The sequence below is a fragment of the Globicephala melas genome, chromosome 16, assembly GCF_963455315.2.
Source record: "Globicephala melas chromosome 16, mGloMel1.2, whole genome shotgun sequence".
In the NCBI taxonomy this organism is placed as follows: Eukaryota; Metazoa; Chordata; class Mammalia; order Artiodactyla; family Delphinidae; genus Globicephala; species Globicephala melas.
Genome location: NC_083329.1, coordinates 5,678,763 through 5,696,343, shown reverse-complemented (window position 1 = coordinate 5,696,343; position 17,581 = coordinate 5,678,763). Strand labels below are relative to the sequence as shown.

At 47.7% G+C, this 17,581-nt stretch overlaps 1 protein-coding gene across 3 annotated transcripts in view; it reads right to left on the bottom strand.

The window, feature by feature from the left end:
• C16H10orf90 (chromosome 16 C10orf90 homolog) overlaps positions 1-17,581 on the bottom strand; it is a 232,032-nt gene that overhangs the window by 31,436 nt on the left and 183,015 nt on the right. For all 3 annotated transcript variants that reach the window (XM_060286504.1, XM_060286505.1, XM_030832073.2), the window contains one exon: positions 746-930. In XM_060286504.1, the coding sequence (XP_060142487.1) occupies positions 746-930 (185 nt within the window). The remainder of the gene's footprint in view (positions 1-745; positions 931-17,581) is intronic.

Here is a 17,581-nt window from a genome sequence, read left to right as displayed (position 1 = left end):
TGGGCCCAGGCGTGGCTGCTGCGCCGGCTGCCCGCCCTGAGGATGGAGGCTTAAGCTGCTTTGGGAGCACGTGAGTCTCTTACGGTGGGACCACCTGGGGGACAGGGGCGCAGGGCCGGCAGGTGGGGCCTGCTGCACACCAGCAGGGCTGCTGACACGCATCGTGTGTCCCCCAGAAGGCGTAGCTGGCTTGCTCCGGATGGTCTGTCCTTCTGATCTTTATACCTACGTGTTTTTTGAACTTTAAAAAATGTGTACATATTACTTTTACAATTGGGGAAAGACACAAAATGAGAGGTTCCATACCCTTGAACTCAAGGCCATGACTCTGGGACTTCCTTAGTCTTTCAAAGGCTTATGTTCTTATCTGAAGATAGGGCTGTAGGGACTCCAGCCTCACGGGGGTGCCATGATGATGCAAGGCCCTGACGCCCATGAAGTGACCCTCTCCGTGTCTGGGTACCAGAAAGTTCTCAACAAATGCTGTCATTGCTCCAATCACGGTCACTACTGATGTTATGCGATCCCCATCCTAGCCCGGGGGAGTAGACATCATCATCTCCTGACTCACATGGTGGAACAGAGGCCCAGAGAGGTTAGGGGACCTGCCCAGAGTCACACAGCCACCAGGAAGCTGAGTCAGGTCTCCAGCCTCAGAAGCAGAAGTGAGGTCATGTGCCCACAGGCTCCCCGGGAGAAGTCTCCCCTGGGCGGGAATCACGCCGGGATGCACGGAAGGCCTTACCTGCAAGGTCAAGGAGCTTGTGGGCATTTGCAGGCTCTTGGAACAGTCTTCCGGCAGGTCGTGGGTCTCTGGTCCCTGGGGGGTTTCTGGCTCAGTGGGTGCTAGCTCGGGCTCGGGCGTGGTGGGCTGCTCACTCTTCTTGCATTCCTTTATTTTAACAACCAAGTCACAGCACGTGTAATCTCCTGGGAGAGAAGATTAGAATTCCATTTAGAGAGCGCCCAGTGATTTTCTCCTGGTTCCTCAAGGCCATGAGACACAGAAGACAATTTTGAAAATAGAAACACCAGTGGGTTATTAATGGGCCTCGTTAAGCCCACGAGATCACGCCTCATCACAGATGCCCAGCTGCCCTGGTCACGGGGAGGCATGTTCGTAGGCAGCCAGACCTTGAGACTGGCTAGTGATGCTGTGGAGGTATTCCCTTGGCTTCTGACGTTCAAAATGCCTTTGCTCCCGATGCAAAGAAACTTTTTCTATTCTGCGCTTCCTATTACGTGTGTCCTGTACAATTATTTCAGTTGGGTTGTTTGGGGACCATGTATTAATTTACCTTATCTTTGCTACGCTAATGATGTAAGACAGAGGAACGGTGTTCAATTATCTATCCCTCCCCTTAATCTACCAGAGACTAGCCCTGGCTTTACATTCATAATTGGAACTCTCTCTGTCTCAGCGCGGGACTGGGCTCCATCCTGAAGCCATTTTGACATTCCTTTGGTGGAAAAGATCAGAGGATGAGTTCATGCCACAGCATTTCGGGCAGGGTTGCCTTTGGGGTGGTGAAAGTGGGCGATTCATACGTATTCACTTAGCCCTCACTGACCCACTGCTCCACTTGGAACACAGGGTCTGTCCCAGCCCACTCTTCCCATCTGGGCTCCCTGACTCCCCTCACCACACGAGCCCTAATCACAGCCTTACCAACCCTCTCCGGTTCTGAGACTCACTGGTGGTGCCCTCACTCCTCGTACACATGCCTTCCCATCTCCACGAAGCCCCTTTGGTGCCCACCCAGTGACCTCCTACCTCTAGGCTGAGTTTTTCAGGAAAACGCCCCCTCCTGCCTCCTCTGTGTACCTGCCGTGGAGCACACTTCACACACTCAGCGGCATCAGTGGGCCCGTCACAGGATGCTTTAACCCCTTGAGGGCTGGACCATGTCATGCTCACCATGCCTCTCTCCACACTGCCAGCCCAGGTGCCCAGAAGCAGCTAGTTCTGTTGGGCGTGGAGAGGTGGCCACAGGACGCATCTCCACGGTCCCATGAATGTCCTAACTGACCCCCCCATCATAACCTCTGCCATTCACACCCAGATCCTCTGTGGTCTGGACCAGCTGTCCTGTCTCCACCCCAAATCCATCAATGTTCCCTACTACCTACAAGCCCTACAAGGAAAGCAGACTTCGCATGGCTTGTTCATGGTGGGTGTTGCCCTCCAGCCACCAATTTTGATGCTCTACCAACAACATGCTGCTTACAGGTTCGCAAATCCTTCTCCTTGTTCTTCTAAGCATTTGCTCCAGTTTTTTTCTGGAGATTTCCCTGTTGCTCCCCCATCCCTGCTTCAGGCCTAACCACTAACCCAGATATCTGTCTACCAACCCCCTACGGCTAGAGCTAATTACACTTTCTGTGGTACTGTTTCCATCTCTTGTGAACCTTTATTCCAGCTCACCCTATACTCGGGGAAGCCACGGTTTCCTCCCATCCTTCCCCTCCACAGATCCAGTGACGCAAGGGCAGTCCTGGACACACTCATCTTCTCCATTACTCATGACAAAGCTTTGTCCATTATCTTCAAAGTCTCTACTACTGTGGCCAGTCCTCCCCAGCGGCATGGTCTGTACTCATCTCTAGCCAGTCTCAGCCTCCCTGCCTGGCCCTCTCCCATCCGGCCTCCACATTGTCCAGGAGACAATCACCTTCAGAGCAAATCTAATTAGGTCTCTTCCCCTTCAAGGACTTGGCCCAGGCTTCAGTCCAGACTCTTTTAGTGGATTTATACGGACTTTCCAACTCGACCCACGGGACCCTGGATTCACACTAGCCCCCCCTCCACCCCTGCACTCCGGTCCCCTGGACCCCTAATGAGCCATGCTCTTTCCATCCATTCTTTGTTTTGTGTGTGCTTTTCCCTCAGCCTGCAATGCTCTTCACCTTACGGTCTGATTTTTAAACCTCTAATCAGCTTTCAAGTTCTTTCTCAAAATCATTTCCTTGAGGAAGGTGTCTCTGTCCAGCCCCTCCTTGCAGCATCTGGAGCCGTCCTCCGCTTCCTGATGGCTCATCACAGGCACAGTTACAACCCCGATGTCTCCGGTACCGGACTGAGAGCACCTGGAGGGGAGGAAGCACTGTGCACAGTGCCTGGCACACAGTAGGTGTTTAATAAATGCTTCTTTGATGGTATACAGTGGGTATTCAATACATACTCCTTTAATGTACTGATGAATAATGAGCTAGAGATTCACTTGGGTTTCAGGAAAAAACGTTTTTATCAATTACCATAAATATGTTAACTTTTATAATCCAAAGCTCTATAATCTTTTCCTTTCTGTCCTTATCCACAGCTCTTCGGGAAAATCTTTAGAGTGGTAGGAAATCTAAATTTTCCTCTGTTATAACTGGGCACCACAGATCTTTTTTCTATTTTATTCCTATGTTTTTTTATATATCAATGGTCGCTGCAATATTCGTAGGGGTCAGCCACTTGGCCTTTAGAGAAATGATGGCCTGGTTTGACTTCTGTGAGAGGCTGAGACGGGGACCTATCTTCAAGGCACTGTGAGGTCAGTGCACTCTGTTTGTTGAGAGCCTGGCACATGTGGGGTCTCCACGCCCCGGCCATTATCCTGGCCAGTCAGTTACTGAGGACCACCCTCAGTCTGGCGCACCCGCTGCCTTCAGGGCAGCCACCCCGGGTCTCAACTCTTCCCTAACGAGGCCCGAGAACCTGCCGGGCACCTGGGAGTGGCCTTCTTCTCAGCTTCAGGCAATGCTGGCCTCGTGCACAGTAGGGCTGGGATTTCCTGACCCATGCAGTGCTGTCTTCTCGCTGCTTGGGAGGTAGAACTTGCCCACTATTTAAACCTGCTGGTCCTGCTTCTTCTCTGCTTGTACAGTTGGAGAAAAGGCAGATTCCTAAAGGAAGCTCAAGTGAACCAGGGCCCAGGAAGACCCTGCACCATGTTCCCTATGAAGATTAAGGAAGAATCATCTCAACCTTATACCTCCCTCGCTCCTTACCTTCCAGGAACTCTCTTTCTGTCTGAACACTGCGGTCTTCCTGCAGAGATGTGCATAAATCTTGGAAGGGGCAAAGGGACCCAGGTAAAGGGAAGCTGAGTTTCGGGACGCTTTGCTGTTGACTCTTTGCGGGTTCAGAGAGGTCACTAGACTGACAGCTGTTGCTTGGAGAGCTAGACCCATCAGGAAGGGGATCTTTAACCAGCTTCTGTTCCACTGGGGAAGCAGACACAGTCACGTGTGCTCCCTCTTGTTGCTTCTCGCGGCTTCCAGAAAATACTTTTGGTTCTACTAAAAATAAAATGAGAATTGTGCTCAAAACATCTGATGAGCCCGCGTCTAACGTGCTGACTTCTGCACGCCACGCTCTCCCAGAGACAGGCAGATGGGCTGCAGTGCTGCCTCGAGAGGACAGGCGTCATCGATGCCGACGTGCATGTGCTCACCCAGCAACGACATGTGGTCACCAGTTCTGGCCAGATGTCCCCGGGGTTCACTCGGGAGCCCCTCTACATGCACTGCTCTCATGCACGTGGCTCTGAAGAGACCGTGCTCCCTGGTACCCTTAGGAGCTCAAAAGACCTTCCAGACGGTAGATAATTGACTGGGTGGTTTAGCACCTTGACTCTGGAGGAAGATACCTTGGGTTCAAATCCCCCCTCCACCACTTATATGCTATCTGGCCTCATCTATAAAATTGAGATAATACTATAACAAGGTAATAATGTTAAATATTATGTTTAATTTTAATATATTTATTTTTATAATAAATTTACCTATTTAAATAATAAGTAATATATTTATGGAATGTATATAATTGTATTTTATATGATAAACAATGTAAGCATATTATTAATATAAGTACTAAATGTTAAAATCAAGGTAATACTATAACAAAATAATGATCCAGCTAAGGTGTTTAGCACAGTACCTGATACACAGTAAACATTTAATAAATGTCCATTATCATTATTATTCCAGAAACAATGATGCTGGGTTACGTCCTATGGCAAGTGCAGATGCAGGATGTAATTTATCAGCTGTCTGTGCTCAGCTCTAATAACGCAGTGGGTCTAAAAGGTGTACAACGTGTTGCTTGTTGCCACATTGTAATATCAAAGGTCTGGAAACCACCTTGTGCTCATCAGCAGGAGACCGTTAAATAAATTACAGCACTTCCCTGCTTCGCAGCAGCGAAAAAGAATAAGACACACGCTCCTGGGTAGAGGGGGAATCATCTCTAAGATTCATTATCAAGTGAACAGAGTGTGGACAGTGTGCCAGATCCGCTTCCCCAGTCAGTGCTTATCTGCTCAGAACATCTCTGGAAGGACCCCAAAGACCCTGGGAACTGGATTGTCTTGGGAGAGGGCAACTCAGGACCAGGAACTGGGGGCGGGAGAGAGACTTGCTTTTCACACTTTGCCTGTGTGGTACTCTTTGCTTTTGCTTTCTTTCTTTTTCTTTTGGAATACTCTATAAAGTTTTAAAAGTTATTCACTTTAAACAAGGCAGTGACTCTTGACCAGGTGTCATCTCTTCCCTATGCTGAGGCCACCTAAGGGGAGACAGGCACGGCTGCCAGTGGGGGTGGGACACATCCAGACCTCCTGCGTACGGGGGGCAGAAAAAGGGTCCTGGGAACCACTGGAATAATCGAGATTCTTGGAAGATTCTCATCATATTTTCTGAGATGTCTTGTACACAAAAAGGAAACGAGCCCATGACTACCAGGCACTGATGAGAGTGGTGACTTCTCTTAAAATGCCAGTTGTCTGCAATTCCTTCCAGCCTCTCTGTCCCTGAGTCCTGGCATCCCAGCCAGTGAGGATAGGCTGAGCATGGTGAGGCTGATGCTTGGAGGGGCTGGGGTCCCACAGGTTTCCTTTCAACAGCCACAACCTCCATTCCCTTCTCTAAAACGCGATACCCACTGGGTTGATATTCTATAGCTCAACTACTCACTAGCTAAGCTAGTCAACTAGCTCCAGCAAACTCACCTACTCAGAGCTGAGCTAGGCTCTAGGACGTAAACCAAAACCAACCAAAAGATCTGCCCAACAGCCATGAATTCCCTCTATTAAACTCTCATCTTTGACTCAGAGACGAGCTCCTCGGACCATTACACGGTGCTTCTCTGTGCTCCTCCAAAGCTCATTTTTTGTTGTGAAATGTATTATATTTGTAATTAAAGATATTAGAGCACCTGTGAGCCTCCTAGATTAAGAAGCAGAACTTTCCCTGGGCTTCAGCTTTCCTATCTGAGCCCCTTCTGGATCATACTCACCCAGACAGAACCACTTGCCTAAATTTCGTGTTGCCTGACTCACTGCTTTTGTCTATAATGTTCCCACCTATGTAAGTATCCATAAACAATATACTTTCAATACCAAAAATCTGAATAGCGAGCACAAAGCCAGCTGTTTTAAGGTAAAGACATCACTGTATCCATTAGGAAAAAAGCTTTCAGGAGAAGAGAGTTCAGCATCTCAGGGCCATTGCTTCCCTGAGACTTGATGGGGTGTGATTCTGGGGAAGGTAGTGATGAGCCGTGAATGAGTCCTGAAAATGAGGGGCTGACCACAGTCAGGGCGTCAGGCAGGGCCGGCGGGCAGCAGTACAGTCAGGGCAGCGGGCCGTGCTGGATTTTCTGTTCCTGACCTCACCACGTCCAACTGCAGACCTCAGGGCGAAGTTCCAGCAGGGCGCTTCTCTGCGCTGAAATGTGGGCCCTGAGCTGCCCCAAGTGCAGGGCAGGGAGGGGAGAATGGAGACCTCACCGACACAGCATCAAGACCAGCCAAGAAGAGACTTGAATCTGGGGCCAGGCAAGGGCACCCCCAGCACATGCAGACCCTTAGCACAAAATGAGGAAAAGCTGCCCGAGCCTCAAGACAAGGTGCCTCCACGGGCCAGAAGTGTCACAATGAGCCCATTTGATAGAAAAAGACCCTTTACTGCTTCTTTCCAAGTACTGAGGTGATACATAATCTTTCGTGTTCTCAGACGAGCCCCACCCTGTCACACAATTCTAAAACTGTGGCAATTCGGGCTCACGATAGGAAACGCGCAAGTGGAGGGCGGTTGCTAAGCAGCGGACCAGCACAGTCGCCAGACTCTGTCAGTGGAATCGCAGAGGATGAGCGAGAAAACCATGAAACCCACGCACAGTCCCAGAGAGCATAGCTGTGTGGGGACCCTGAACAGCCCAAGGCAGGTAGATAACATAGGCAACACATCTTAGAGTCATTTATCTCCAAGTTAGCTTAGAGTTGTTACAGGTGTTTTGGTGTCAAAACTGAAACCAGCTCTCTAGAAAGATCTTCTCTTAGGGTTTGGGTCTCAGCTCCGTACACCTTCCTGCCTTCTAACACCAGCCAATCAACCAAAGAGATGTTTCCAAGCCCAGTGGGCTTCCTTGAATCCAAGGCCACATCTTCTCCCACATTTTAATGTTTCGGGAAGTTATATTTTCTCCCCTCAAACGCTAGACCATCTTACAACAGACTGTCTTAGAAATAACAGTAACTGAAGCTTGTGTTGATACTTCTGGGTCATCGATAAAAATACCAGTTTCTAAATGCAACTACGGTGGGTCTCAGGCTCTCCTAAAAATCTCATGTTACTTGCCACTACCCTGAGTGGCCCCAGACTGCCCTCCACCCATCACCACCTTTTTAAAGCTCCTGCATCTACCTTTTATGTATAGCTTACCTACCTGATCTTCCTGCCTCACCTGTGCGCTTTCCTCCAGCAAACCCCATAACTGTGCATCTCACTGGAAATCAAAGAAGTGAGCTGGAGAGGACTGTGTATCCATCAAGTGGAAAGCCACTCTGAACAGCGCCCGGGGGTGAATCGCGGACCCCCTCACTTTAGGCAGGATTTTGCTGTCCCCAATTTTGACACAGGAGGACACAGGAGGGACATGGGAGGCTGCTGCTGAGGGGAAAGGCAAGATATTCTCTGCTCAATACATGCTAATTCGTGGACACAGATATCGCTAAAGAGGAAGGAAAAGGCGGTAACCCTGGGTACTCAAAACACACACAATTTCTTCAGCAGGTGAAATTCTCTCCCCTTTTAACAGGAGAGAAATCCTCAAACTACCTGCAATTACAGTACACAGAAGATGACATAAAAGAGTCTGTTGATGACCCATAGAGAAATAACCAACAGAGAAAGCAAACGACAAGCTTTTACAATGGACGAGGCTGGTGGGTACCTTCTCTGCTTTTTAACTGGTCAAGGCTTCATCTTCTGGCAGCAGATGAAAACTTGATTTCCTCATGGAAAGAGGTGTCCACTTGGTACCCTGCCTCCCACCCGATCTAGACTTCTGTTTAAAATCAGCCAATAATTGTTTCAGCATATTTCTGTTAAATTTCTACACAGAGATGTTGCAGCCCAGGCAGGGAGTCAGAAAGGGGGGAAAGAGCGGGGGCAGCAGCAAATGAGATAAACGGCTCCTGAGAGGAGAGGAGAGGATCGGGAAGAGAAGCTGTGTTTGGGAACCTGCACGTCCCAAAGCCCATCCACTCGGCCGGAGCAGAGCTGGAGCTGGCGCCTTCAGGAAGAGAAGAAAATCAGGGGAACAGACAGCAGCTTGAAGATCAGACAGCAAGGACGAAGGGGCGTCCAAAGGCAGCGGGGCCAGCGGAAACACACGAGCGAGTCCTTTCCTTTCCAGGAAACGAGACTTCCTGTCCATATGAGCCCTTCCTAGACAGTAAACAGGTTTCTTCTGCTGTAAGCGGTAAATATTTCTCCCTAAAGAAGGAGACCTAAGTGGGGAGGGGCGACGGCCAAGAAATAAAACCGACTTGGGAAAAGTGGTGGCAGTAGCTCCAGACCTCTAAAAGGAGCCTTCCCTTTTTGGAACCTGGAGCAGATAGGGGCGGTGGGGGGTGCCGACAACTGTTGTTAAGATGTCAGTACGGTGTTAGGACAAAATAGGCAAGCCCTGCCATTGGAAGAACCCTGTATTCAGAGGGAAAAGGGGGAAGATGCAGTATGTTCATTGTTATTGTTCTAGGGTCAAGTTTCAAGATACCATGTGGGTTAAAGCCACTGTGGAGAACTGTATGGAGGTTCCTTAAAAAACTAAAAATAGTTACCATATGATCCTGCAACACACACACACACACACACACACACACACACACAGAAAATGGAATACTACTCAGCCATGAAAAAAGAAGGAAAAGCCATTTGCAGCAACATGGGTGGACCTGGAGATTATCATACTAAGTGAATCAGAGAAAGAAAAATATTATATAATATTGCTTATATGTGGAATCTAAAAAGAAAGATACAAATGAACTTACTGACAAAACAGAAAGAGACCCACAGACATAGAAAACAAACTTATGGTTACCAAAAGGGAAAGGGGGAAAGGTATGAATTAGGAGTTTGGGATTAACACATACACACTACTATACATAAAACAGATAACTAACAAGGACCTACTGTATAGTACAGGGAACTCTACTCGATATTTTGTAATAACCTGTAAAGGAAAAGAATCTGAGATATATATATATCTATATCTGAATCACTGCACTGTACACCTGAAACTAACACAGCATTGTAAATCAACTATACTTCAACTTAAAAAAAAGATAATACGTGGGGAGTTTGCACACAGCTTTCATGTACAGTAAAGGGTCATTCATGCATTGAGAGTATCTAGAATGGACACTGAGAAACTGGACGGAGCTCTTTTTCCAATTATGTTATTATCCTACAGTTTTAAGACTGTAGAACAAAAATCTCAAAACATACAAACAAATATTTGGAAGGCAAAAATAAAACCCACACATACATACACACATGCACACATGAAAACACACACAAACCTGCCTGTTTTCTAATAAATGAATTACCTGGACTTTCTTGCAGGTGATGAGAGACACAAGTCCCAGTCAATGATTAGATCACACCTTTCTACCTGACACCAAGGAAACAGTCCCAAAGTATCAGTTGTCCCATAATCCTTTATCCCAAAGCATGACTCAGATTCCTGAAGCACAGAAAACACATTTTAAGCTTTTCTCAAAACTTGCTGCTAAGTTTCCAAAAGTGACTATTTGAGGTGATAATTTTTTTCAGTAAGGCGTATTTCCTTTTAAAAATCATTTTGTAAATTATAAAAGCAATTAATTATCACTGTCAAATTTGAAATATTAAAAAAATAAAAATCATTGACAATCTGTCACTCATAAAAATGTTCACAGTGGTTTTCTTTGGGAGGTATAGCACATTTCTAGTCGAGTAATGCACGGCTGTTTCCCCCTTTCGTTTCCATTTTGGGTACAGCTGATAACTAGACAGGACCACCCTGTGCCATACCAGTGGTGCACAAAAGCACGGGTTCATTATCACACTGTTATTTGGGAAATTTATTGCTGTTGATGGCCACCTTTCCATTCTGTTTAATAATTCTGTCAGGCTTTCATCTCTCCTCCTCCTCTGGCTTTTCCTGGGTGCTCTGAGAATAACCAAGCAGGTTATGCTGCACGGTAAAAACTGATAAAAAAAATCAAACCGACCTGCCAGGGGTCAAAGGGAGCAGCAGAGAAGAATCTTAGTTAAGGCTCCTGCAGAGTGAAATGCCCGCTCAGAGCCAGGTCTCATCCCAGAATCGTGTGTGTGTGTGTGTGTGTGTGTGCGCGCGCATGTGTGCGTGTGTGTGTGTGTATTACCTACTCTTTCAAAGAAACTGCTTGACCTCTTTATCTTCAATTCAACAGCTATCCACTGAGTACCTACTATATACCAGGTACTGATACAGAATGCTTGGGATGCAGCAGGAAAAACAGTAAAATTCCCGACCTCACATCAAGGACTGCTTGCTCCAGCCCCTCCTACAGCCAATGACCATCATTTCCATCCAGCTCCCAACCAATGACATCACCTCCACTCCTACGGCCAGTGACCATCACCTCCACTCCTACTCCCCTCCCAACCAATGACATCACCTCCACTCCTATAACCAGTACCATCACCTCCACTCCAGTCCCCACTCCTACAGCCACATTCCATACCCAAAATATACCCATACCCAGAGCTGCCTCTCCCCTGAACCAGTAAATTAAAACCTCCTACTCTCTGACGAGATCCAACAACTCTTTCAGCTCACAGAATGCTCTCTCCATGCCTTTAACATCATCACTGAAGACCTTAAGTCCCCACCACCTCTGGTAGACTCGGCTGGTTGCCTACTCAATATCCATTCTTATCTTTTTTCTTAACTTAGAGAATCCTCGTTTTGTTCAAGATGATAATGGGCCCAGCTAAAAAATCACACTTTGCTGTGGTGTGCTACTGCTCCAACCAGTGAGATAAAAGCAGAAGTCCTTTGGGAGAACTTCCGGGAGGGTCTCAAGAGGGGATGTTCAGCTGGTATTCACTGTGGATGTGGACGTGATGGCTGGAGTCCTGGCAACTATTCTACAAGCATAATGATGAGGGTCACACCTGAAGGAAAGTGGAGCAGAAAGCAGAGGCGTGAGCTCCTGAGGACACTGTGGGCCTGCCATACCTGCCCCAGATTGCCCACCCCTAGATATCTTTTTTTAAAAACTGAAGTACAGGGCTTCCCTGGTGGCGCAGTGGTTGAGAGTCCGCCTGCCGATGCAGGGGACACGGGTTCGTGCCCCGGTCTGGGAGGATCCCACATGCCGCGGAGCGGCTGGGCCCGTGAGCCATGGCCGCTGAGCCTGCGCATCCAGAGCCTGTGCTCCGCAACGGGAGAGGCCACAACAGTGAGAGGCCCACGTACAGCCAAAAAAAAAAAAAAAAAAAACTGAAGTACAGTTGATTTACAATGTTGTATTAGTTTCAGGTGTACAACACAGTGATTCAGTTATACATATGTATACATATATATATTCATATATATATATATATATATATATATATATATATACTCTTTTTCAGAGTCTTTTCCCTTATAGGTTATTACAAAATATTTAGTATAGTTCCCTGTGCTATATAGCAGGTCCTTGTTTGCCCACCCCTGGATTTCTTTTATAACAAAAATAAACCCTTACATTTTCAAGCCACTGCTTTTTGGATGTGTTGTTACTCAAAACGAAATGCAAGTCGTAACTGATCTGACCCCACCTGTCAAGGTACGGGTCTGGATCGGCCAGGTTAGCGGTAGCACGCATCAGAATCACAGGGAGGCCTTGCTGAAATCCACTATCCAGGGCAGCCCAGCTCCAGCGCTTCCAGCTCAGTAGACATGAAGTAGAGCCCAGCAATGGGCATTTCTGAGTTCCCAGGTGGTGGTCCTGAGGCTGCTATTCCAGGAGCCACACTGTGAGAACTGCTAAGTTAGGTTACAATGCGGTGAAGAAACAAAGAACAAAAACACATTATTGTGGCTCAGTACCTGGCTACTAAAAATGCGGTCTATGAACGTCACCACCAACCACACCTGGGACCTTGTTAGAGACGCAGAGCCTCAGCCCTCACCTCTGACCTACTGAATCAGAATCTTCCCTGGAGCCCCTTCCCAGGTGGGCTCAGCACAAGTTACACCCCCAGAGCCAGCCCAAGGGGCTCTGCTCATCACAGAGGCTCATGGAGGCCCCACCTGGGCCTCTGCTCCTGTGACCCCTGAGAGAAACGGCACAGACTGTCTGCACTGGCCCATCAGGGCTTCTACTCCCAAGTCCACCGATAGCTCAGTTTCACTGGCCACAGCAGACTGTCAAAGTGGAGGGATGTGCAGTCCTGCCACGCACCACAAGGAGAGCACGAATGTGGAAGAACAGTCTTAAAGACTCCAGACCAGCCCTCCAACTTCCCAGCCTCTCTCATCCCTTCAGCTGCTCTCAGACTAGGGACGAAGGACATTCAAAAAGGTACAAGTACAGGGCTTCCCTGGTGGCGCAGTGGTTGAGAGTCCGCCTGCCGATGCAGGGGACACGGGTTCGTGCCCTGGTCCGGGAAGATCCCACATGCCGCGGAGCGGCTGGGCCCGTGAGCCATGGCCGCTGAGCCTGCGCGTCCGGAGCCTGTGCTCCGCAACGGGAGAGGCCACAACAGTGAGAGGCCCGCGTACCGCAAAAAAAAAAAAAAAAAAGAAAAAAAAGTACAAGTACAAAGGGAGAGAGAAATTAGGAGTTCGGGATGAATAGATACACACTACCATATACAAAATAGGTAAACAACAGGGACCTACTGTATAGCACAGGGAACTATGCTCAATATCTTGTAATAACCGATCATGGAAAAGAATATATATATAACTGAACTGCTTTGCTGTACACTTGAAACTAACACAACATTGTAAACTAACTACAATTTTAAAAAGGTACCAGTGGAAACGTAATGACTGGAACGAAGATCCAAACCTTCTTAAAAACTAGGAAAAAATTATAAATAAAAAGCAATGAACACATATGTTAGAGATGAAGAGATATAGCAAATATAACCAAACAAATTATGCATTTATGACAAAGTTGGCACCAGACATCAGTCTTTCCATGAATACAAATGGACTTAACTCGCTTATTAAAAGAAAAAGCCTTTCATTACAGTGTGCAGGGCAGGGAACTTTGGCAATGCCCAGCAGAATCCCATGTGAACTTACTTTTCAGCCCAGAAATGCCTCCACTAGGAATCCACTCTAGTGGGCTCCCAAGATGGTCCACAGACCTGGCCTGCACTGGTGGCCAGTTTGCTCTGGTCCTCTGTCGGCAAACAAGCCAAGGGCAAAAGGCACAGATCTAAGGACGAGGGCTCAGTCCCCTGGGGAATAAAGGCCCTACCACAGAATCAACAGACATCACTCGGACAGACCAGGCCTAGAACCGCCAAACAGCTCATTCTGGCTCCCGCACCGAACTGAGGGTGTTGTCGCCTGTTCTGAGAAGTCCAAATGACCGAACGATGAATGAAACCGCTGTGTGGGAGCTGACTAATGGAGCCCAGAGGGGTCTTCTAGCTCATGAGCATGTCAAAGTGATGTAGAAAAGGCTGATTTGAAAGCCAAAGGGCGGCAAAACACAGAATGTGTTAGTATCTGTAATGAGACTAACACTTCCAGGCAGTTCAGGGAGGCCTCTGGCTAAACCAGCAGCTGGGGGCTCATCCACAGTAGCTTACGGCCAGATGAAAGCCGTGATCCCCTTGGGCTGATCTGACGTGAGCCCCCGGGTGGTCCGCACACAGGCACATCCTGACATTCGCACGTTTTAGAGCAACAGCCCCCGACGGCTTCCACGCTCAGAGGCTAAATGTTGCCGTATCACAATGCAGCCCCCAGCAACGGCACGGCTGTCATCCTTGTTTGGACTGCCTGTTCTCCGGCCATCATTTGAATATACACTGCGTTTCCCCTTCTTTTCAAAAATGAGGAGAAAATGGGCCTATGAATCTGCTTGGGACTCATTTAATATAATTAAGATGAAGATAGAAATCATCAGGTGTTAGAAGAAGCAAATCTTTAACCTTAACTCAGCGGTCACTGGACGTAAGCCAGAAACTGGTTGATTCCGTGCTGAGTTGTGAAGGAAATGAACAAAATTAATGAGCCAATTTGAAGTGCTTAAAATGATCAAAGTCTGGGCCCAGAGAGTGAGCTACAAAATCAGGGATTTTAGAATACTCTTGAGGGCTCTGATCCCAGAATTCCCTTTCTCAAAAGTGTTTTCCTGTACACAGTCAATTTCCACGTGTGGTTTCAGGACTCTGGCTGTAAAGAATCCCCTATTTCTTTGCTTTGTGGTGCTGGGCCAGGAGGAGAGGCGATCGCCTGACATACGATACTTCCACTTCCCGCCTTCCCAGGTCAGGCGGGTTCCTCCCTCCAACCCCAGCCAGACCCTCATTTCCACTCCAGGATCTGGAAACCCCATTTGGAGAAGATATAAATACCTCCGAGGGTTCCATGTCAGAAAAGGAAGTGAATTCCAAGGCTGCGGGATTCCCGTGGAAAAGGCTCTGGGTTCTCCTTCTCAGCGCTATTGCCACCCGCTGGAAGCACTTCCTTGCCGGGCTGACGGCATTCTTCTGGTTTTCTCAGATGTTTTTTACAAACCTCAATCATGTCAACCCAAACTCAGCTGGAAACATGTGGCCCTGTGTGCATCTTCTTCTAAGAATGCTGCACCCTTTGAAGAACTATTTTTGAAAATCAGAATTGGAGAGACTCCCCAAGGCCTCTGCAGAGAAGCACAGGCCACGTGAAAATAGTAACAAAGAATAAATCCAGCAGCCAAGAGAGCCTGAATCAGAGCCTGCCAGGACGCAGTCTATACGCAGAGGATGAGACCCTGAGGCCAGCTGGTTTTCTCCGTCTCCATCTCCCAAGACTATGAGGCGTGTACAGCACATGTTCTTTCACTCCCCACCCTCTCCCCCCAAAGGCCATCATCTCCCTATGAAATAAACAGGTGGCGTTGCACCCAACAAGTGCTCACTCTCCAATCCCTCGGGTTTCACGTGGACTTCCTCACTTATTTACTTCTTGTCAGAAGGAACAAAACATATTTAGTTTATGGGCTTGTCCCAAGAAGCCACTTAGGTACGGAGAAACGGGAAGATATTGAATTGTTTCTCATTGCTACAGTGAGTATGTGTGTCTGGCAGAAGCATCTCCCTTACATCCGAAAGAGGGGAGGGATTTCTTTGCAAAAATAAACTTGTCACCTTACTGAAAAATCATTATTTTGGAGCAAAGTGGAGGAGGCAAAAATCACAAAAAATTACAAGCTCCTTCTGAACCAGTATCTAATACACGAGCCTGGGGAACGGAGAGAGGCCCCATGTATTTTTATTCTTTCTAGCTGTCTCATATTGGCTAGAATAGGAAATCACCTTCTTGTGACATTTTTAAATGTTCAGTTAATACAGCTGAGTGTTGTTTTATATGAACTGGCACCTCTGGCAGTGAATTATACAGAATGATGGTAGGATGTGCACTTTTTTTCCCATACCAAAACTCCCTCCCATTTTTTTTGGTCAGAATACCTAACTTATTCTTGATCTCAAAGCAGTAAGAAAAAAGGGTAGTGGATTGGTTTTCACGGGCTTTAAAACTTCTGAACACCCCAAACAAGATCTCCACAACTTCTCTTAGGAGGGTGGGTCACTGCATTTCACACTCTCTGGTTCTGTCCAGTTCCCTCCTGTCCTTGGAGCCACTCTGTTTCTCCTGGTGTTTTTCAAAGGACTCTTTGGGGTCAAGCTGTGCGCTAAGTACAGCATCCCTTAAAAGTGACCTTCCAGGCAGTTGGTCTTTAGGCTGCATTGCATCTTGCTGATTTAAGAAAATGTTTTTTTAAATGGTCATTGTTAACATCGTACATCTTAGCATTAGGGGAAGCAGGGTGACGGGTACACGGAAACTCTGTGCTACCTTTGCACTGTAAGTTGAAAATTACCTCAAACTTAAACTTTTAAAAAAGTCATTTGTGATACGTTAAAAAAAAAAAAACTTCACAGAGTAACAGTTTTCAGATAGTTGAAAGTCACTTCTCAGTTACTCTGTCCTATGACTCGCTATCTCTGTATTTGCTGATTCACCAAAAACGGCACAGACACGTTTGTAAAATCCTGCGCCATGCTTATTAAAACAACCTGGTGCATCTCAGCAGGGTTTACAGTTTCCGTCAATTTGCTGGTGAGCAGAGATGGGTCATCAGCTGCCTGGAATCCCACCAAGGTCGGGTCCCTTTACCTGGTATCTGCGTGATCCCTCAGCAAGGGAGGGTCACCAATCTGCCCAGGATGTCAAGTTTGTACCGAGATGTCATCTCAGAAAGATGGAAGACATTTGGAACGCAAATGATGGAAAGAATTCAGAATACACACCAGAAACCTGGAGCTCTACTCCCTCCTGGTTCTGCCTCCCCCTAACCAGTGATGGTGCACAGGTCAGCCCGTCCATCTGGCCTCAAGTTACTCATCTATACAATGGGATAATAACCATCCTGCTCTGTGAGAACACAGGACAATGTGAAAACTCAGAAAGAATAATGCATTGGGCAAAGGTGAGCCTTCATCATAGTTTACGCAGCCCTAAGGTGCTCCATGTCTAAGGCACAGCCTTAAAAACATGATCCATAAGGGATACAGATAGACTTTATCCTTTCTTTCTAATTTAGGAACAATATACACACAAGGAGGCATAGATAGGCAGGAAGACAGTCTGTTCCGTCGTTGACCTATGTCCTCCCCCCATGCCCGAAGTCTACTTCCTGCCCATTCTGCCAACTTACTGGATGAAGGCCAGTGAAGGTCAATGTGGGTTAGCTTTGGGGCCATCTTATATAGTGGGATGACAGCTGTCCTTTGAGTGGGACAAACCGAGCCATCCTCCTGGCCCTGCAGGAGCGCTGGGGGAGGGGTCTCTGCTCTCCAGCCCCAGAGGCCTTGGTCTGTCCCTTGACTGTGCCCGGGCCCCTCCTTGTGTCATGCAGCGGCTTTTCTGCTGGGGAGCAAGGAAGAGGGAAGGACGTGGAGCCACCTGCAGGGAGATCAGAGGCCCTCGGGTGAACTTCAAATGCGAAAATGAGCCTGAGGCGGGGAACACCAGCCCCGGCCTCTTCCGCATTTTTCCTTTAACGCT